Source organism: Cheilinus undulatus, linkage group 4 (genome assembly GCF_018320785.1).
Source record: "Cheilinus undulatus linkage group 4, ASM1832078v1, whole genome shotgun sequence".
Lineage (NCBI taxonomy): Eukaryota > Metazoa > Chordata > Actinopteri > Labriformes > Labridae > Cheilinus > Cheilinus undulatus.
The window spans coordinates 22,356,149-22,378,168 of record NC_054868.1 but is presented as its reverse complement, the minus strand read 5'-3'; the positions used below and the strand labels follow the sequence as shown (position 1 = coordinate 22,378,168).

The following is a 22,020-nucleotide window of genomic DNA, read 5'->3' as shown; positions in this document are numbered from 1 at the left end:
ATGATGACTGTAAGTTCCAGAGTTTGCATGTGTTTGTGTGTCTATTTTTCACCTGCTGCATTCCCACGCACATACACAAACCCTCCCCTGCACCCCCACCCACACACAAATCATAGTGGCAGTAAAACCACAGAGATAAACTCAGAGGTTGCTATCACTCTGAGTTATTCATCCACCAACACCATGAACGGACGAGTTGTTTTTCTGGGACTGCTGCTCATCTGTGTGGCTGCAGGTAACAAAGACATCACTCTTTAGTCTGGCTGTTTTTCTAGAACGAGGGTTGTTATGCATGAAACAAAGAAAAAAATCTGCTAAAATACCACTGCAAGAGATGTACAGTGTATGCATTTGTTCTCTCTCACTGGGAGTTTTATGTTTTATTTTACTGATTGTGTGGAAATAGACTTGGAGATTTTTGGACGCTAGTATGAGAACATAAAAAGACATAATGATCTACAGAAGTAGAACAAATATACAAGTAAAATTCACCATTGTTTAATTTTCATCAACTAAATGGTATATTGAAAATCAAAAACATTTATTACCACTGAAATCAAGCAACTTTTTTCATTTGCCTTTGAAGAGGTGTACAGATAATATATATGTGTGTGTGTGTATGTATTAATGATATTCACACACATAGCTAACCTGTTTTCAAAGGCTATTTACAAGAATGCTTTAAAAAAATCAATAAGATATAGTGATGCAAACGCTACATTTTTGCTGATATCTGATATAGCTAAATGTTACAGGGTTTTTTGCAGATACTGAAATGTACAAACATTTGACTTTACAGAGTAGACAACACCAAGGCTCTCCTCTACTAGAATTTACATGTGATCTTAGTGTGACCGTCTACTTGACCTCTAAACAGACAAAATTTTTGCCTTATGAGGGCAAAACTAGGTAACAGTTACACCAGATGTTTTTCAGTGTTCCTTTTCTGTTTTAATCATCTTCTGGTATTGTAAATTAATACTGTATCTTTAAGATGAAGTTGTTCAAGCAGATAAATAAGTATTCTAAGTTTTACCATTGATAAATTCCACCTTTTGATTGAAAAAATATGGTGTATTGCCTTAATGAAATATAATTTGAGAAAACAGATGTAAGATTAATTTTGAAAAAAGACAGATACTTCCCCCCCAATTGACATTTAGTAATGAAAAACTACACCTGGATGTAAATTACATGCAAAAATAAAGTTGTTTTTTAAATTAAAAGTTAAAACATTCTCCATCAGCCTTATCGAGAGCTACAAACATCACTGTGAAAACTCGTTGACACACAGTGAGCTTGATAGAACAAAAAGAAAAAAATCATTCCCCTTTTTTATGGAGCTTAATCTTTACCGTTAGATTTAATTCTCCTAGTTATAAATGAATGACTCACTGATTTTACTTTGATTACACAATGTTAACAAAGAATGCATCAAACATAATCACTCCTTTGATTAGTCTTTTGAATCCCAACATGGAGTTGCAAAATTTAAGCTCATTATTCTGTTACATAACTTTACTTCAAAACACATCTGTATTTACGTTCGTATCTACTCTGTGAAAACATAATTGCAAGTGTTTTTGAAGATGCAATGTCCAGAATCCTTAGTGTAGATGATCCTACAAAAAGCTGATTGGTGGATTTACAGTCTCCAACTTAATTTCAATGAGGAGAGACCTAATATGGGTATAACAGTAATATATTTACAAATGTTAATGAAGGAGAAATGTGCGATGTCTTTGCTGATTAGACTTCATTGTGATGATTTCATGTACTTGAAGAGGTACTGAGGCAAACAGCAGGAATAGGATACCCCCTATGAAGTCTAGACGCTGCTGGTGGTGGTGATGAGGGATGCAGGATCAGAAGAGGAGCAGACTTCTGAGAAGATTGACTATGAACCAATGAGATGGCTTGCAGGAGGAGACTGTGGTATGCAGGAGGAGATGAGTAAAAGACCAGTGAGGATATGGACTAGCTGCTATTTACCTGACTGGAGGTTGCTGGGGTGGAGGAGGGATGCAGCATCCACACTGAAATGACAGGCTGACCGTGAGAAAGAGGATGACAGATCTAAAATATGGCAGGTGTATGATGATTGGTCAAATGGGGTTGATGTAGAATCTGATTAGCTGAGTACTTAAGAGAATGAAAGCCCATAATCAGCTGAGTAAAAAGAATGGAAGAAGGAAGAGCTATGAACAAGTGGTGACTAATGACTGAGTAGAAACTGTCCTTCTGCTTTAACTTTTGCTGAGCTCCATTTCTTATCCTCATCGCTCTTTTCTGCAGTAATTGCATCTAAATTTGTTTTATATTTATTTCCCCAAAATTCATTAAAGGCAGCACAAATGAACAGTACAGTATATGAAGGCAGTTCCTATCCAGTAAATCCCTTGTTCTGTAAAGAATAAAAAAAAAACCTGTTAAATGTTCCATGTGAGGCTTCCGACAAAGTCTGCCATCTATAATTACATTTAGTTTTGTTGACTTTTTCTGTGACAAAAGATTTGTAATAACATACAATAAAAACATCATTTTAAGTGCAAAAAAAAAAAAAAAAAAACTAGCTGTCGCTAAAACCCATAACTTCAGCACAGTGGTTCCCAAAGGGTCAGGGCCTCCTTGAGATGGCTGCCAAATTTCTCTGGTTTTGTCAGCTTTAAGACTGTCAAATTACATTAATTTTCTGAATTCTACTATTTGAAACACTTAACACTGAATTAAATGTGAATTTTTGTTGCTTTGGTAAGTAATAATGGGTATTTTGGGGTGTAAAAGAGACTCAGTCATTGCTGAAATTTAAGGGGGACGATGTCTTTGCTATTCTCCATGGGCCCTCTATGGCTCTGGGCCCCAGAAAGCTTTACCCTTTTTCACCTCTTATGGGCCATAGAGCCGATCAAAAAAGATAAAACTCTCACCTTCTTATACCAACCTTTGTTAAAAAAGTATGATTAGTGCAAAAGCACTTGAAAAGTTACAGTGTCACAGTAAAGAAAAAATACGACTTCCTTTTAAATAACATGAAACTAAATAGAGTTAGAAACAAAAAAATTATAAGAAATAAGTATCCAAGGAAGGTAAGAAGGAATTTCAAGCTGTAAATCACACCTGATCTTATTATTTGTTACCTCTGCCAAGGAAGGTATGTGATCGGCACGGCTTGTTAGTTAGTTAGATAGTTAGTTAGTTAGTTAGTTTGGTAGCAACATAACTCAAAAAGTTTTGGACGGATTTTGATGAAATTTTCAGGAAATGTCAAAAATGGCATAAGGAAGAACTGGTTAGATTTTGGGAGTGATTCGGATGATCCAGGAACTTTTTAAAGGATTCTTTACTATTGGGAGATAGGGCTAATGGCGGAGGTCTGTGCTCTCTAAGTGCTTTTCTAGTTTATCTTCTCATTTCTGTTGATTTTTAACACAAGAAAGACCATGGCAGTCATTTTGACTGATTTCACCTTTGGAATACATATAACATTTATGGATTTAAAGTTACATTTCCTAAAAGTGTCTGTATTCTATTCAATGTCAAATGTTGAGAAATTACTCAAAAACAAAGAGAACATAATCACTTTTACATATAAAGACCACAGGCAGCCATTCTGACTAAATTCTGACTACACAGCAGCGTTTCCGCTAGACGTTTTTGTCCCTGGTCAAAATGACCGGCAGCCCTCAAGAATTCCGGCCATTTAGAACAACTACCAGACATTTGCTTTAACATTATTTTGATGCATTAACAGCAGCAAAACACATAAATCTGATATTCTGTGATACATCGATACATACAAGTCTGCGCTAAACGGGACTGAGGACACATTTTTATTTCCAGACCTGACCCAAAACTGAGACAGCAGAAACAAAGCCAACAGTAAACCTGAGCAAGTATTACCCTGTTATTACAGACACATGATTAGACCCTAGAACCGACTACACAAAGACTTTCCCTTATTTTTTTGTGTAAGTGGTTTAGAGTATCAAAATGAAGGCTGCAGGCTTTTCCTTACACGCACACAGTTACTCATTATATGCCCACGCTAAACTCATTAACAACAACAGCTTCACATTATCACCGTTAGCCTGTTAGCACATTGACTATCATAACTTTGCAGCTTATAACAGCCAAATACCATCCTCCACCAGCATCCAAACATAACTCCCCAGTGCTCTGTTAACTGGACACTGCGTTAGAACTCTACATTTCAAATGAAAAATGAGTCTTATCGTCAGTTGCTAATATCGGTCCTCATGATGATATCACTGTAGCATCTGCTAAACCAGTAAATTCAACCATCCTGGTTTATTTGGACTAGTCCCGAAAAGACAAAAGCTCCACAGCAGATAGCCCGGTCCAGTCCTCTTCTCATTAGCAGCTTATCCAAGACTACTTATGATAATTAGCCGGCATAGGCTTCTCTCTCTGCTGCTACATCAGGGTTTCAGCCGCTCAGCTATACAGTTCCCTTCGTTTCAGCCTCTTCATTACTGGCAGCGATGACTAACTCAAAATCCCTCCATACCGCTGATGATATTAAGCATTTGGTTAACCAGGAAAACCTCACTGAGACTGTTTTATGAGGAAAGCTCTGGTCAAACTTTTTCCACTTTCCCCACATAGTCCTCAGGAATACTGAGCAGGTGCAGAGAGATAGGCTTGCTTTGATGTCACCGTGCATACATAATTAGCCATGTGCTTGCCGTCTGAGGAGATAAACAACCCCAGCACCACAGGACATTAGATGTAATAAGATCAGGCAAATCTTAGTTTATATTAACGCATTCTCGCAACATATCTTCTAGGTTACACAAATGCAAGTATTCAGTATTTACTTATCTGGTCATTTGCATGTTTTCTGCCGGACATTTTGACTGGTTATATTTTTATCTGCCGGACTTCTGCCCTTTTTACCGGCCAATGACCAGTAGTTGCTAACGGAAACTCAGCTGCGCAGATTTTGCTGCCCTTTAAATGATACATTTTCCTGCAGTGTTAGCTGCATCATGGTTGCTTGGCAGGGTTCATTGTTTCTTAACACTAGAATCTATATACCTAAAACAGCCAATGGGTAAAATGTACCTGTTATTAAAGTTTCAAGTAAATTGCACTGAACAAGGACTATTAATTAACAACTGACACTGAACAGCTTATTACCCACAGAAAGAGAACTAGAACATTGTTGCTAGAAGATCCATCACATAGAAAATCATCTTCAAACTGATTGCTAATCCTGAAACTTGAAACCAGATTCTTCTACATTAAAAGCACTGAGATTATCTTTTGACATTTCACAATGGTTAATGTCTTTTTTTCTCTGTTGTATCCACGCTGAAGGTTGATCTATGACTTTTAAATAGGCATTGATGCTAACACGAGAAGGTATTTCCATTGTGTGAAATAAAACATCAGGCTGTCTTATGGGGGTAAATCTTACCTCGGTGGTGGTCCTAGATATAAATGTCCATTAACAAAATTTGGGTTTAAACAAAGATTTTATTTTATGACACCAGGTGCTATTAAAAAAACTTTCAGGAAAAGTCAAAGACTGACAGTCTTTAAAATTGTATCTACATTGAGTAAGATACAGTTTTAAAGACTGTCGAGTAAAACGAGTAAATTTGACTCATTGGCAGTTAAAGAGTGAGCTGCCTATTGGACCAGTGTTAAATGTTTTGTAGTTTAATTAAACCAGGCTGAGGACGCTTTAGGCTGTTGTCAGTCAGCATAAATGTGCTGCTCTGTGGTGCTGATCAAGGGCTGTTTTGAATGGCAGGGGGGACCACACATTCATTATTGTAGTACAGAGAAGTCAAACTAAACATGCAAAATTAGCACCAACAGCAAACGACTATTGGCTTGATATACACAACATGATAACAAAAACATAAAAATAACAGCTATGACAAAATTTAAATAATATTAACAATAATGAACAAAAATACACAAAACACATAGCAAGTTTCTTTTGCTGCTTTGCTTCATTAGCATAGTTCATAACATTTCCATTGAGTAAAGCTTTCACAAAACTGATTTTACCTGGATTAACTAATAGCATAAAAATTGTATTAACAAAAAAAAAACTGTGCAAATGGCTCTGTACTGTTAGATTGAGTAGTATTTACTGGAAAAGTTGCGCACAAACTTTCCAGTGATCAGGACTACAATTCCACCTGCAAGATGTATTTTCTATTGATAGTTTTGGTTATTATTATTTAATCATTAAAGGGAATCAAAATTGATTGTGTCATCATCAGATCAGGAACAACAGGCTGTTATTTCCTTGTTCTGAGACTGTTAGATGAACTATATAGTGCAAATACAGGTGTTTCATATGGAATGATTAGTTTGCTGTTTGTGATGACACATAATACTGAAAAATGTTTACATGAATTGGTTTAACTATCCCCTTTGTGTGATTTTGTGTTATATCTAAAAAATAAGACATACCAACACAATAAATGTATTTTGTTTCGTTATCTATCATCACAGATAACAGAGTAACAGTTAAAATGACCTCTCACGGCCTTTCTCTAGGGTTAAACAAGAAAAGTGGACCATAATTATTCATTCAATTTAACTTAATTTTTTTGACACAGCTATTTCACAAAGTAATCTGACAGATAAACCTCTGTTTCATATCTGTCCTTGTCATTGAACAGAAAACAAAAACATTTCAGCTCATACCAGCTGTCTCTAATTTAAACCACTTCTCAGTTCTTCTGTGGAAGTGCTTTTTTTTATCATCAGTGCAGTCTGAAGGTTATCTAAATCATAAAATTGCTTCTGTCTAAGGGAGATGACTTATGTAACTGGATGTAGGAGGAATTTAAAGAGTGTGGAGTGAATTATTAAAACGTCTACTGCGTGCTTTTAAAAATGCTCTGCTCTCTTTCCAGATGCCACTGAGAAACCTCAGCTGCTGAGAAAGGTGAGTTCTCAGTTGAAGTCATTTGAATAAGAAAACTCAGTTACTAAAGGGTTTGGAGACACATGATGAGGAGAATTTACTTCCATCCTGTCATGAAGAAAGTTATTTTGTCTTATGTAATCCTGTCTGCCCCGACAGCCGTCCTGTCCTGACATGGAGGAGATCATGGCGTGCCCTCTGAACCTGGCTCCTGTGTGTGGCAGCGATGGAAACACGTACGCCAACGAGTGTACCCTGTGTGCCCACAGGCAGTGAGTACACACAGCTGCTTTATTCTCACAGCTGAGCACAGCAGCAGCCATGGAAGATAATGGGCCACAAGCGCCCTCTGGTGGTGGATGGATGTAACGCTCAGTCTCAATACTGAGCTCTGATTGGCTGGAAGAGCTGAATCAAATGACTGGATGCTTTTTCCAGTTTAGTCTGTTATTCATCAGTTGGTGTTTGCAGAAAATGAGCAGGGGGCATTATTCAGTACTAGAAAAAGATAGACAGCGCTGGTGGCCACATGAAAAGGCCCTGTAAGACAATATACAGCTCTGTCTCCTACAAGGCAGCAACATGTGCTGGATTAAAAAAGAAAAATGTTTTGTTGGTTGAAACTTTAATATGGCCTGTTTTCACTTAAATTCCGGACACTTATAGTTTATAATAAAACAGCTGACTTTGTGATCTGATTCTCCTCACAGGATAACCAAGATGGATGTTATGATCGCCAAAGAGGAGAGCTGCTGACCTGTATGCTGAGCTGACCAATCAAGATCTGATGAACCATCTAATATGGATCTTTGAGATGACAAAGTTGCCATAACTCTTCTGTCATTAATAAGATTAACAATAAACCTCAATCAAAAAACAACCTCCAAGGTGAACTGAATTGAAACAAAAGCTCAACTAGGGCTGCAAGCAGCACTGAAGGACCATTGAACCCTGGCACATGTCGGAGTGTGTTGCAACCGGGGGTGTGTGGGAATAGTTGGTGTGACAAAATAGTGATATTAATGTATGAACGTAATCAGGATCTTCTCTGTGAAGTTTGGTGCTGATTAACATAATTACTTGAAAGTTATACAGCAATATTGGTGTAATTTCACTGCAAAAAATGTGCAGAAAAGTAGTTCAAGTTTGGGCTTCAGTCACAGCCTTGCCCTGTGGTGAAAACTCACCATTCACACAACTTAAGATCTTCTGGTTGTCTATTATCTGCAAAAAAAATTCTGGAATCGATCAGCTAAAATCCCCTGGACTACTTTGTTAAAATATGAAAGTTGTGAGTTGCCAAAAATGCCAAAATTTGACACTTACCTGTTTGTAGTGCACTTCCTGAACATTTTAGAGGATGTGTCCCAGGAGACTTTTTTTTTCGTCTTGTCCTGGCAAACATGTTTACCGATTTTCATGCATGTAGCTCTTATGCAGTCCCAATACCAAAATTTCCACTGGGTGACATCTGTAAAGTTTGGTAAGTTTTTGAGCATGGTAAAGCCCCAAAACTAGTGATTCTTCTGACAAAAATAATAATAACACCTACAGATACAATAGGGTCCATACCACCCAAGGTCAGTGCATGGGCCCTTATTACATACACAGCAAAATCACCAGTGTTAGATTAACACTGAGAGTGTTAAATCTAACACTAGAAAAGTGTTTATATGTGTCCACATTTTTGAGTGTTAATTTAACACTTTTCAAAGTGTTACTTTTTTTACACTGAACCAGTGTTACTCAAACACCGTATGGTGTTAAAAATTTACACCGAGTAGTGTTGATAGTACTCTCCACTGGTGTAAGTGTTAAAAAATTCAACTCTACTGGACCTTAGGTAACTCTGTTGTGATAACACTAGTGAGTGTATTACAATTAACTCCAGTGGGTGTAGAATATTATTTATTAATAACAAGATACAAGACATGCGAGTCTCTCAAAGAAATTTAAATCAGGTACACCCAATTTCATTGATCGCCACCTCACATTGTATAACTGAAGCAACATGAAATATTTTATGGCAATCATGGAGCAATGAGGCAGACCCAGAGCTGGAACATACTGTGAGTTATCAGACTGCACTCTCTCCAAAGTATTTGTGAAGTTGTTGTCACAGTCAGGAGGTAATCAACCTAGCAGACAACTACACTCATGGTGCAGAAGTGTTACACATCAAAAACTTAAGAACTCAAGATAATTCAAAAAACATTTGCAAGTGAATCCCAGCAGTGATCCCTGTACAACAGGCAACACTTAAACACAGCTAGACATCTGAATGCACCGAAAACATCTAAAACACATCTATACATACTGCACAAAGGCATGATGGGAAAACTCTGCCCTCCAGATTTGAAAATGCAGTAGGCGGGGCTTGGATCAATTGACACTCTACAGTGTTAGAGTAACACTGGTGCATTAACACTGTCATATAACTCCAACACTGAAGACCATTTACTCTGAATAGAGTTAAAATAACACTCTGAGTGTTAAAATCAACACTGAAATGTTTAACACTGAGAATTTAACACTCCAGTTTTTGCTTTGTAGTTTTACAGGCTTGGTTTGAAATGGTCTTTTAAGATTCTACTCAGCTTTGACGATGTTTAAAATGCAGTTCTGATCTTTGTGCAGTAATGGCGTTTGTTCAGCCGTGACTTCCTGGCAGCTGCCAAAGTACAAACACAGCAAAATGGTCAATACCAGCTACTCTCTGCCCCTCTCCCTTGGTGGAGGAGCCAGACTTTCATTTACTGAGTCAGTTATTAACTTGTTGACTCTGGTTTAGTAGGAACAGTCAGACATTTCTAAACTGGAAGGTCAAGGCTTCGATCACCAGCTCCTACTGTCACATGTTGATGTGGCGTTGCTTAACAGTATCCATTGGAAGAGGAGATGGAAGTTAGAATTGGTACATGACTAGTTCGTCAAATCAATGTTTGAGTTCCTTTTTAAATGTTAAAAAGTTGTCACAATCTCTGATATGTGCTGATAATCTGTTCCTGAGTGCATGGCAGCGACAGAAACCACATCCTTACAACATTCACTTCTATGCCTCAGTACACTGCAGTCTTTTCTAGTTTGCGGCCTGGCATAAATCCTGTTGTTGTTCTTTTACTGGGTTAAATCATTTAATGGCATATTACATTAGGTAATGTGTACACATCGGTATAAAAAAAAAAGATAGGCAACGCCATCATAGCAAAAGTGCTCTCGTTTGGTGTCTTCTGACCAAGGGCCGTGCTTCCAGTATGCATGATCTTTCTCAAGGTTGTCCTTAGCATACTTCAGTCTGGCTGGATGGTGTCATTTCTGTAGAGGTGGATCTTTTCTTGGTCCATTTCTGTTGGGGTCAACATAAAATGGATGTTTGGAAAAGCTGTGCTCTGTTTAACAGCACTTCGGGAAAAACTGAAAAATTTGAAATTTCAATTTTTTTGGGGGGGGGGGTATCATTTTGTCGTCATCTGTATAGGCTTTTGCTGACTGTAGTCAGAAAAGGTCTTAAATGGCAAAAATCTGAAAGAACTGTGAAACTTTTTTTTTTTTTTTGCATGTTCCTTTAAAGTAAGAATTCTGTCAAGTTAAATCAAATACGACACCAAGAAACCTTAACTGTTCAAACACATCAAGTCTCTCTCCACTGACTCAGACACATGGTTGATGTTGGCCCATGAGTTCTGGAGCCAATGAGACACTGGTGCTATAACTACAGACAGTGTAGACTAAGCTTCCTGCTAAGTTTTGGCATGTACAGTGTTTAACAAATTTATTAGACCACCTGTCATATTTGTCTCAGAGACCATCAAGCATCATAAGTACTTTAATGCAGACTCTTTCATTTTCAGTGAGCTCTCCACGTTTTACCATTTTGAACAGGAATGAGGGATTTCTAACTGAATTCACCCAAATTTGAGCTGGCTCACTGGGCTTCTCTGAGAAGTCATAAATTAATCAAACATTCAACGACTAAAACTCATTTTTGTGTTCAGGAATGCAAGTAAATAACTATAATTTGACATATTAATCAATAAATATAAATGTGCTTCACTATTTTTTCAGTTTTTTGTAAATCAGTAAATTTGTAAATTCATGTATAACAATAATAATTATATTTTAGCATTAAAAATATCATTTGGGTTAAAGAGCTTCTACATATTGGTGTATTAACCATTGCAGAAACATAAAAAATGATTTTGGTAATTACCAGTGCTGTTAATTTAGGGCAGCTGTGGCATAAACCTTACTTTGGTTAGGGTTAGGGTGGTCTAATAAATTTGTTAAGCACTGTACATATAACAACATATAACATTGTGTCATTAGAATAAAATTGCACTTTACATTTGAACACCTTGTACATCATTCAAGGGATATTTTGGTATTTTTTAAGTTGGGTTGTAGAACGTACTTGGCCATACCCATACCAAAGTCCATGGTTGATGGTTTAAATCCCAGTCAGTACATAATCAACATCCAGTTTGGGCCCTTGGGCAAGGTCCTTAACTCCTGGAACACCAGTCTACCTGTCAGATGCACGTCATTTTGACTAAAAGTGTCTGCTAAATGACATTGTCATATTGTAATATTGTAGTGGCATTACCCTCCACAGGCTTCAGTGGGTATTACCCCTTCAGACAAGATGTGCTTGGAGAAGCTAGCGCAGCAAACAGGTATAGTTTCTTTGCATAACTGATTAATTTTAAAGGAAAAATGGTCCAAAAAAATGCTGGCTCAGTTGTAGACTACACTGAACTTTTTGAAGCATTATTTTTTTCACCCAGAAAGTCTTTGTGTTGGGCAGCTATTTTGTTGCCTGCTCTTCTGCCTCAGTATGTCTGAACAGCTGTTTCAATCTGCAGGCTTCATCAGAGGAAACAGAGAGTAATTTATCTAAAACTAGTTATTTTTAGCTCAGTTTTCCACTTAAACAACTAATAAATGGCCTTTACACCTGACCATTCACACCAATTCACTCACACGTTCATTCACTGATGGCAGAGGTTGCAATGGAGAATTACACATCAGTACTAGCTAATCCTTTGTGTGCTTCCATACCCATTTACACCACTGATGCTGCAGCGAGAGCAAATTGGGGACATTTCAACATGTGACTGCAGGAGCTGAGGATCAAACCAACAACCCTCCAACTGTGAGCCAACCAACTGTACCCACTGATCCACAGCTGACACATTTTCATGATGCAAACATATCATTCCGACTGTAGCTTGTCTTAGAGGAATAAAGCAACAGCCATACGCGTACTTAGACAACAAATTTCCATTCAGCTCTTCTGGTCAGGGTCAGTTTCTCCAGTTCAACTTTAGAAAATTGAGGTAGGTCTGTGAAAGACCGGGGCACAGTACAGCAGGAAACTCTGGATGGGGAGTGATGCAGGCTGCAGGCGTTTGTGAGCCGCTATCCTCAATCAGAAGAACACCAGAGGACACTCACAAAAAATAAAGAACAAAGGATTCTGAAAGTCTTGAGTAAAAACAAAACAAAGCACATATAATTGTGATATTTGTTTACATTTTAAATATCAATCAGCAGTTAAATCAATGAAATGTAAACTTTTGACAGACGTGATTTAGCTTTTCTTTTGCTGAAAGGGTTAAGCTAATAATGGTTTCTGTGACCAAATATCCTTGAGCAGAAGCGTGTTCACATATGTTTGAACATGTGTTTCTATATGTACTCAATACGTGTGTTTATTTTTTACCCACCTATATCCAAGACAGACAAACACACACCCCCATACAAAAACACACTGCCAGTCAAAAGAGAGCAGAAATCAGCCTGTGAGGTACTTATCCACAGACACCATGAACGGACGCATTGTTTTTCTGGGACTCCTGCTCATCTGTGTGGCTGCAGGTAACAGGAATTAATGTCTTGACTGGGAAGGGGCTTTTACACTCAGTCTGGTCAGAAACTTTTTAATAGTGTCAACTGGTGAACTCCCAAATTTATTAGTCTGCAATTCTTGCATATTAACTCATAAGTCTGAGATGTTGAATTATTTCAATGAACACTGTATTTTAACAGGTTCCTTGAAGGTTCCTTCCTCATCGAACCCTGATCTGCCAAAGTCTGTCTCAATTAGTGGTATACAGATCTAATGACTGTACTTTGAATTTTTCTCATGTCTGCCTTCAAGGTTCTCTTAGAAATCTGGATCCTACAAAAGCAGCAGGTCCTGACAGACTCAATCCTTTTTTTCTTAAACTGGCTGCTGATTTTATTGCAGAGCTACTGTCTTAAATTTCTAATTTAAGTCTGTTGACTAATTCCAAAAACATGGAAGTCTGCCTTTGTACTTCCCATGCTAAAAGGAGGCGAACCTTCTGAGTTGGTAATTACAGGACAATTTCTAATTTGTGTGTCCTGGTGAAAGTGTTTGAAAGGTTAGTCAGTGATCAGTTGAAGGAGTTCTTAGATTCAAATAATATTTTATCATTATTTCAGTCTGGTTTTAGAGAGCAGCACAGCACTGTCACAACTGCCCTTAAGGTTTTAAATAATTCTGGCTCTGGACAGTAAGAAATACTGTGTGGCTCTTTTTATTGACTTGTCAAAGGCATTTTAAACTGTAGATCACGCTTTGTTGTTCAGTGTACTCCAGCATATTGGCTTATCACTATACAGTGCTTTTTTGACACAAAAATGTACAAAAAAAACTCTTCTAAAAAGTGAAAACATATTTCTTCAAAGTTAGGGCAATTCAATAAAAATATAAAATTTAGAATAAGTGACTTCATAAATATTTACCTCCTTCACTTCAGTATTTCTGATGCCCCTTTTACTGCAATCACAGCACCGAGTCTGTGTGATAGGTCTCAATCAGGCTTGTACATCCAGACTCCTCTATTGGATTTAGATCTGGGCTTTGACCCTACCACTCCACAACATTCACCTTGTTGTCTTTAAACCATTTCTGGGCTGCTTTTGCTGTATGCTTTGGGTCATTGTCTGAACGGAAAATAAATCTTCTCCCGAGCCATCCTTTTCTTACAGACTGCACATGATACTACATTTTGCCGCATTCATTTCACCCTCTACCTCTACAAGTCTTCTTTGGCCGGCTGCTGAGAAGCCTCCCCACAGTGTGACGCTGCCACCACTGTGCTTCACAGAGGGGGATGTTGTGTTTGTGCCAAATGCCAAAAATAGAGAATTCAAAAGCAAAAAACTAAATCCAACAAAAGTCCATGCATGACAAAAATCACAGGGAATCAAAGGGAATTGATCATGCACAGACACTATGAGTGAGGAGAGACATGTGATGAACTGACACAGAGAGGCAGGAGCACAGAGACTAAATACACAGGGATAGTTAGACACAGGTGAGACTAAATGCACAACCACAGTGGAGGGAAACACAAGGGAGTAAACCCATGGGGCAAGGACTACAAAATAAAACAGTAAATTCAAAAAAACAATTTTGAGAATCAAGTCAAAATTAAGGCTGATAAAGACAAGATATAGTGAAGAGCAACAAAATAAAACAGGAAAGCAGAAGACTAAATAGGGGAATAATCACAAAGATGATCACAGACAACATGAAGAAGCTTGAAAAAAAACCTTCAAATGAAACAAACCAAGGTCTCACATGATAGATTACATAAACATTTGCATGTAAGCAGTGGTCCAAAAGGCATGGGGTGAATAAATTAACATTTTTTGGTTTTATTAATACTCTTCTTTCTTTCAGATGCCAGGAGAACTGAGGTCCCCAGAAGGGTGAGTGTTGCATTTAAAAAAAAAGAATAAAAAAATGTCTTAATTGCCTCACCAAAGAGCTTTCAGATTATAACAGGGTGAATTCACCTTCCAGTGATGTTGTGTAAAATCAGATTTTGTGTGTGTTGTTTTTTCTTTCCTCTGGCAGCCTGAATGCAGAGGGGAGGGCACAATGTGTGCTATGGTCTATGAACCGGTTTGTGGTGATAATGGGCAAACATACTCCAACGAGTGTGTAATGTGTGTCGCACTGCAGTAAGTTAGGAACTACTTTAGTCTTCTCATCATCAAAACAGCTGACAGAATGACTCGTCCTAATCTCTGTCACCTGATTCTCCCAACAGAAACACCAACTTGGATGTTTGGATCGTCAAAAATTCTCGCTGCTAACCTGACAGTAGGATCTGATCTAACGGATGTTTGAAATGACAAAACTGCCCTCAGTCTGTCATTCATTGCAGTCAGCAATAAACTTAAATCAGCAGGCCACCTTCAGTTGTTTTTGGTGTCTTTTTAACAAATGAAGTCTCACCTGTTCTCTCACTCTGATAAAAAAGTCCTGATTCTGTTTGAAGGGGGTCTAAAACCAGTGCTGGAATAGAAATGATCAGGGAAAGGATGTCAGTTATGCAGCAGAGTTGATAAAAGAGCTCAAGGAAAAAAAAGGTGGACAATAGTGTTTTAAACGCCCAGCTTACAATGCAAATATTTAATCAAATTGAGCACACAGAGAGTGGATCATACTGTTTGTAGGGTTGCGAATTGTTCAGGTTTTTTCCGATACCAGTGCTAAATCAATACTCTTAAAACAGTAGAGGTACCTAAATGGTACCTGAATCGATACGTATAGGATGAAAAAACAATGATAATGGTCAATGTCATTAAAATTACTTTAAGAATTGCAAAGGCATTTGTAATATTAAAATACACTTTGAACAATTTATAAAATTAATTAATTAAACCTTATCCAACCCTAACAAACTGTTCATTTAAAGGGATACTTCAACATTTTAGCAAATTTGCCCATTGCCATAATCCCTATAGTCTTAGTAATAGGTCTGTTTCCTTTAGTTGTTGGTGCAAGCTGTTTCTAGATCTGGGGGACCGTTAAACCAGCTGCACCAGCTAACGCTATGTTAGCAGACAGGAATTTTTGCTTTCCCTCATCAAACTCATCAAATACACAAGCCAACAACTCCAAAACGCTCTCGTGGACAAGTTGTGACCTGTACATTCACCACGCTATACAGTGTCTGCTATACTGTATAGCCTAGTTTCTAAAAACACTGAAGGCTAGTAGCACTACTATGGTCAAATGCCTTCTACAACCCAGCATCAAAAACACCAAAATATCTCTGTAAAATAACTATTCTTAAAGGCTTAAAAAAATACAACTGGACTTACTAAGTTTGAAGAGCCAACAGTTTTGCTCCCAACCAAGAAGCTTCTTCAGGGCATCTGTTGGTGACTGTATCTCCCACCAGATGTAGGTGTGGGTGGTGACGTTCCAGTGACATCACAAAGAATGACCCGGGGCATCCTCCGCATGGCTCTGTCCAAGGTGCGAGAGAGCTGGAAACGCAATCCTCCGTGTCTGTTCAGGGCCGGCTTCAAAGATCTTTCATACACGGCCTTCTTCACATCTGTTTCAATCCACTGAGGCTCCTGATCCAACAGGAATGTGTCCCTGTCGTCAAAGGGGTGGCCCGTAGCCTCCGTGTGTAGAAACACAGCCGAGTCCTTAAACTTAATGATTTCTCACAAAATAGATTTATTTATCAGCATTTTCAGTTAGAAACACCAGTTCACTTTTGAAAAAAGAAATTTACATTTCCAGAACATATTCAGTTATGAACTTGAAACTGTTAAGTACAAACTCACCACAGCTTTAATGAGAAGGGTGTCTGACTGAACATATGTTACTATAAGAATCTTGGACAATTCAGGAAAGATTTCCTTCTCCAAGATCAATCAGAAAGAAAAATCACTTTTTTATTTTTATTGTTCACGTACCCCCTACGTCACTTCGCGTACCCCTGGTACCTGGTTCCTTACTGGTAATAACATCCACAACAAATCAGTGCCATACAACAGGACACATTTTTACTGTCAGAACCCTGACTGATGGCCCAATTAAAAAAATAAATCAAGTTCTCATCGTTTATGAAAAAGCTTTTGAACCAACCGTTCAGAACCAGACAGACAACTTCAGCCAATAGCTGATTAATTGAAAAACTCTCCCAAGTCTTGGCTAAAGATTTAGGAAGTCAAAATTTAGGGGCTTATGTGTAACTAGAAATAATACCAACTAACGCTTGTACTTATCTAAATATTAATATTGACACTTTAGTGTAGGAGGTTTTGTATGTAAAGTTTTATTCCTGTACATGGAGCGGAAAGTTAAGCAGAGTCAAAGTCCATGTTGCGTAAGCGTACTTGGCCAATAAAGCTGATTCTGATTTCAAGCCCGCTCTGGCTTCAGGACTACACCTCACTACTACTGTGGTAAAATGCCTCATCTCATATGCATACCCTACTGATTACTAATTTAATCTATTTATTGTACTCAGATGTTGAAGTAAATAATATTTTCACAGTAAGTCAGACACTTTAAAAAGGCTTCCTCACATCATATGCACATTTTGCAGTAATCAACTGTGTGAAATGATCTTTTCTCATGTAAAGCTGCCCACACCCTTACATATTTTAGACTTCTGATCAAGTGTAGTCAGCATTTTTGCACCCTTTATACATCTTGCAACAATGCTATCAATACACACAGACCGTACACTAAAAAACAGTGACAAAGTAGCAGACCTATCTATCTATCTATCTATCTATCTATCTATCTATCTATCTATCTATCTATCTATCTACCATTATTGGTAGAGAAGAACGGGGACGGGGATTGAGGCGTCAAGAAAGACATAAGATCACCATACGTCAGCATGTCAGCTATTGGTGGATGGGGACGTGAGGGCGGGGCAAACTGAAGCAAAAACAGCACTTAAAGTATGGATTTTATAGAAAATCTACACATATGATTTTTTCATGGTTTCAGTTTCTAACCAGTGTACCCAAGAAGTCCTCTGAGAGGTATGAATGAGAATTGGAGCAACAAGGTTTACAAATTGAGACATTCAGACAGACATACAGACAGACAGCTCTCCGATTATCATAGTAAGATTTAAGGGGATTTTCTTGTACACAAACTCTGCAAAAACATCCACGCTGACTCAAGGAAAAACTGATTAGATTTTAAGTTTTTTTTCAACACCAGAGGACACTTGGAAAAGAGAAAGAACAAAGGGTTTCATATGACTGAAAGTATTAAGTAAAAAGACAATAGAGACAGAGATAGTTGTGATATTTGTTTACATTTGAAATATCAATCAGCAGTTAAATCAAATGAAATTTATACGCTTAAAAGACATATGAGTTAGCTTTTCTTTTGCTAATGGGGTTTAGCTAATAATAGTTCCCGTGACCAAATATCCTTGAGCAGTGGCGTGTTCACATATGTTTGAACATGTGTTTCAAAATGTACCCAATATGTGTGTTTATTTTTTAACCACCAGGATCCAAGACTCACAAACACACACCCCCATACACAAACACACTGCCAGTCAAAAGAGAGCAGAAATCAGCCTGTGAGTTACTTGTCCACAGACACCATGAACGGACGTGTTGTTTTTCTGGGACTCCTGCTCATCTGTGTGGCTGCAGGTAACAGGAATCAGTGTCTTGGTTGGGATGATTTTTTACACTCAGTCTGGTCAGAAACCTTTAATAGATTTTATTTCATAGATTTCAGTCCATAAAGAAATTCTGAGCTATTCTATTCAGACTCCGGATTGTATAGAATACATTGCACATAAAAAATATTCATTCACACCTGAAGTTTGCTAATTTTGTTACCTTTTACACAATTTTGTCTAAAGAGACATTATTTTCTTTAAATGACTGGAAGAGAGAAACAGAATAAAGGCAAAATTATTATTTATTATATACATGTGATCAGCAGTGTTGGGCTAAAATTAGCCTTTTGCCGTAGTGTTCAAATTAGATTTTGGAGCTGACTGAGGTAAAAGTGTAACCAAGTATACAGTGCCTATAAAAAGTATGTTTTACCCTTTTGTTTATTTCATAAAACAAGCAATGTCAATATCATTTGCCTATTTAGATGCAAAAATGTACAAAAAAAACACCTTTAAAAAGTGAAAACATATATCTTGTTGTCTTTAAACCATTTCTGTGTAGCTTTCCCTGTATGCTTTGGATCATTGCCTAGAAAACAAACCTAAGCCGTAGTTCTCCTGCAGACTGAATATGATCGTCCTCCAGGATTTTCCTTTATTTGCAGCATTCATTTTACTGTCTATCCTTACAAGTCTTCCAGGGCCATGTGCTGAGAGGCATCCCCACAGCATGATGTTAAAAAAAAGTCCAAACATAAAATCACTCAAAAAAATCACAGGGAATCAAAGGGAAGTGAACATGCACAGACACTATGAGTGAGGAGAGAAATGTGATGAGGGCAGGAGCACAGAGACTAAAAACACAGGGATAGTTAGACACAGGTGAGACTAAATGCACAATCACAGTGGAGGGAAACAAAAGGAAGTAAAACTATATATGAGACTGATGGGGCAAGGACTACAAAATAAAACGGTAAATTCAAGAAACCAATTTTGGGAATCAAGTCAAAATCAATGCTGATGAAGACAAGAAAAAATAAAACAGTAAAGCAGAAGACTAAATAGGGGAATAATCACAAAGAGAAACACAAAGAACAAAGAAAATATAAAGAAGCTTGAAAAGAAACTTCAAAAAATAAACAGGACGGATCCCTTTAACACTGGCATGTAAGTAGTGAGTGAATAAATAACATAAATAACATATTTCTTTCTTTCAGATGCCAGGAAGAGTACTGAGGTTCCCAGAAGAGTGAGTTTTGCATTTAAAAAAGAATAAAAATGCATAAATTGCCTCACCAAAGAGCTTTGAGACTGTAACAGGGTGAATTCACTTCCCTGTGATGTTGTGTAAAATCAGATTTTGTGCGTGTTGTTTTTTTTTTCTCTTTGGCAGCCTGCATGCACAGGATCAGGCTCCATGTGTCCCATGAACTTTGAACCTGTTTGTGGTGATAATGGGGAAACATACCCCAACGAGTGTGTAATGTGTGTCAGACTGAGGTAAGTTAACAACTAATTTAGTCTACTCATCAACGAAACAAACAAAAGAGCTGAAGGAATGAGTCATCCTAATCTCTGTCATCGAATTCTCCCCACAGAGAAACCAACTCGGCTGTTATGATCATCAAAAATTCTCCCTGCCAACCTGACAGTGGGATCTGATCTAATGGATGTTTGAAATGACAAAACTGCCCTCAGTCTGTCATTCATTGCTGCCAGCAATAAACTTACATCAGCAAGCCACCTTCAGTTGTTTTTGGTGTCTTTTTAACAAATGAAGTCTCACTTGTTCTCTCACTCTGATAAAAAAAAAGTCTCAATACCTGAAGTCCTGAAATTCATGAAATTAATTAAAGGGTACATATTATGCAAAAATCACTTTTTCAGGCTTTTCCAAAAAAAAAAAAAAAAATGTGCCCCTGGCCTGGCCACAATCCCCTCAATCAGAAAAATCCATTCTTTTCCCCCCTCTCTTTCTCCACCTTTCAGAAAATGTGTGCTGAAACAAGCTGTTCACAGAGTGACCCTTGTGACCCCATGTGGGGAGTAAGCATCCACCCCCAGGTTTGGTTGGCCCTCCCTGCTTGGAGGAAAGTTCTGCCCTCATGTCCTGATCTTCCTCTCAGCTGCCAGCTGAGATGCTGGATAGCTCAGTGGGTTACCCTGCTTACTTTAATCTGAGAGATTGATGGTTCAAATCCCAGTCAGGTTCTAAACTCTGGATAAGAGTACCTGTAACATTGTAACATCAGGAGTGCCACATCCATTTCCTGAGAGGGGTGTGGTCAGGGGGGGAGTTAGGCAGCTCTTTAACATTTAACACAGGGGGCTCTAATTTCGTGGCGCAGCGCAAGGTGGCGCAGGTTGGCGGAGCGTGGCACACCCTGCGCAGTGGTAATTTCATCCGGCGCACCACCATGCGCAGCCAAATTGGCAATTTGGTAGACCGGGCTGCGCCGAGATGGGTGTGGAGGCGCACCAGGGGGAGGTGTTGACAGATTCAGCTTGGCGCAGTGACAATTTCGTGCCAAAACACTGCGCAGAAGATGCACTGAAAACCCGCCAGCTCCAACCTGGTCTATTCTCGGTGCAGGCGAAGCGTGCCCGGTGTAGTGGTAATTTGGCAGGTTTCCAGAGTGTCAGGCACATTTCAATGCAATAAACAATCACAGCAACCTCTATTTAATGTAACCGTCTGAACCAGCATATACATTTGTATCTATATGAATTGTCCCGTCACATCTGATGTCAGATTGAAGATGTTTGTCACGTGTAATTGAAACTCAACCTGATGGCAGCTGGGAGTGATAAAAACTAACGAGTTCACATCTCTCAGCCAACCACAAACAGCCACGGTACCGATACGGAGTCTATTTTCGGCTTCTCTCATCTCATGAAATTCAAAAGAAAAGAAAAAAGAGAGAGACGCTCACTGAATAAATGTAAGTCAGTCGGTGTCTTAAGGATTTACCTGTGATTGCCCATATTTCTCTGTTTTAATCTTTATTCTTAACATGATCTAAAAAGATGGAGTATATTATTGGAAGGAGGATGAGGAGGAGATACCAGAAGAGAATATATCACCAAAGGTTCTCCTATTTGGCGCTGACAGAGCAGGAATGCAGGTGGATCACAAGTATGATGCCTGGATTAGCCTGCTGCTGTGTTTAATGTAATTGTCACTTCATTTTGTACTCCTATTTGTGACACAGGAACAGATTACATCTGTCCCATGAGGTGGTCCACACGGTGACGCACATCGTGGCCTCTGATGCACAGCCAGGTGGCCACTGTGTGCCTTCTTTGCTCTGACAGCTTTTTTTTGGCCCTTCTCCTTACATCATTGAACCGTTTTTTTACATTGGACAGCGGTTCTCAGAATATCTCAGCAATCTTGATTGACAATATTAGTAACTTCCTCCCAGGCAGTTTTTGCATCACCAGCTCGTGGAGGTCTGTTAGCATTACCATATATTCTGGTACTGCGACCTTGGACCTCCCGGACCAGCACATCAGTTTCCTCCTGGGAGAAGTTTGGCCACCTGGAGCTGCTGCTGCTGTATTCGTCCATGGTGGTGGCGAGGTGAAATCGGCACTGCACCTTGCCCGCAGCGCATTTAAAGGCAATGAGAGGCATTCATTTGATTGGTGAAGATTACACTTGGC

At 38.5% G+C, this 22,020-nt stretch overlaps 1 protein-coding gene across 3 annotated transcripts; it reads left to right on the top strand.

Annotated features, from left to right (window-relative positions):
* Positions 1-127: 127 nt before the first annotated feature.
* On the top strand, positions 128-20,097 carry spink4 (serine peptidase inhibitor, Kazal type 4). Of its 3 annotated transcripts, none has more exons than XM_041785603.1 (4): positions 128-235; positions 6,903-6,934; positions 7,073-7,185; positions 7,624-7,793. In XM_041785603.1, the coding sequence occupies exons 1-4, from the start codon at positions 184-186 to the stop codon at positions 7,667-7,669; spliced, it is 243 nt and encodes an 80-aa protein (XP_041641537.1). In that variant the 5' UTR covers positions 128-183; the 3' UTR covers positions 7,670-7,793. The 3 variants fall into 3 exon arrangements, with proteins under 3 accessions (XP_041641537.1, XP_041641535.1, XP_041641536.1); XM_041785601.1 differs by lacking the exons at positions 6,903-6,934; positions 7,073-7,185; positions 7,624-7,793 and adding exons at positions 19,572-19,603; positions 19,748-19,854; positions 19,953-20,097 and having other exon boundaries at positions 181-235; XM_041785602.1 differs by lacking the exons at positions 128-235; positions 6,903-6,934; positions 7,073-7,185; positions 7,624-7,793 and adding exons at positions 18,266-18,382; positions 19,572-19,603; positions 19,748-19,854; positions 19,953-20,097.
* The last annotated feature ends 1,923 nt before the right edge of the window (positions 20,098-22,020 follow it).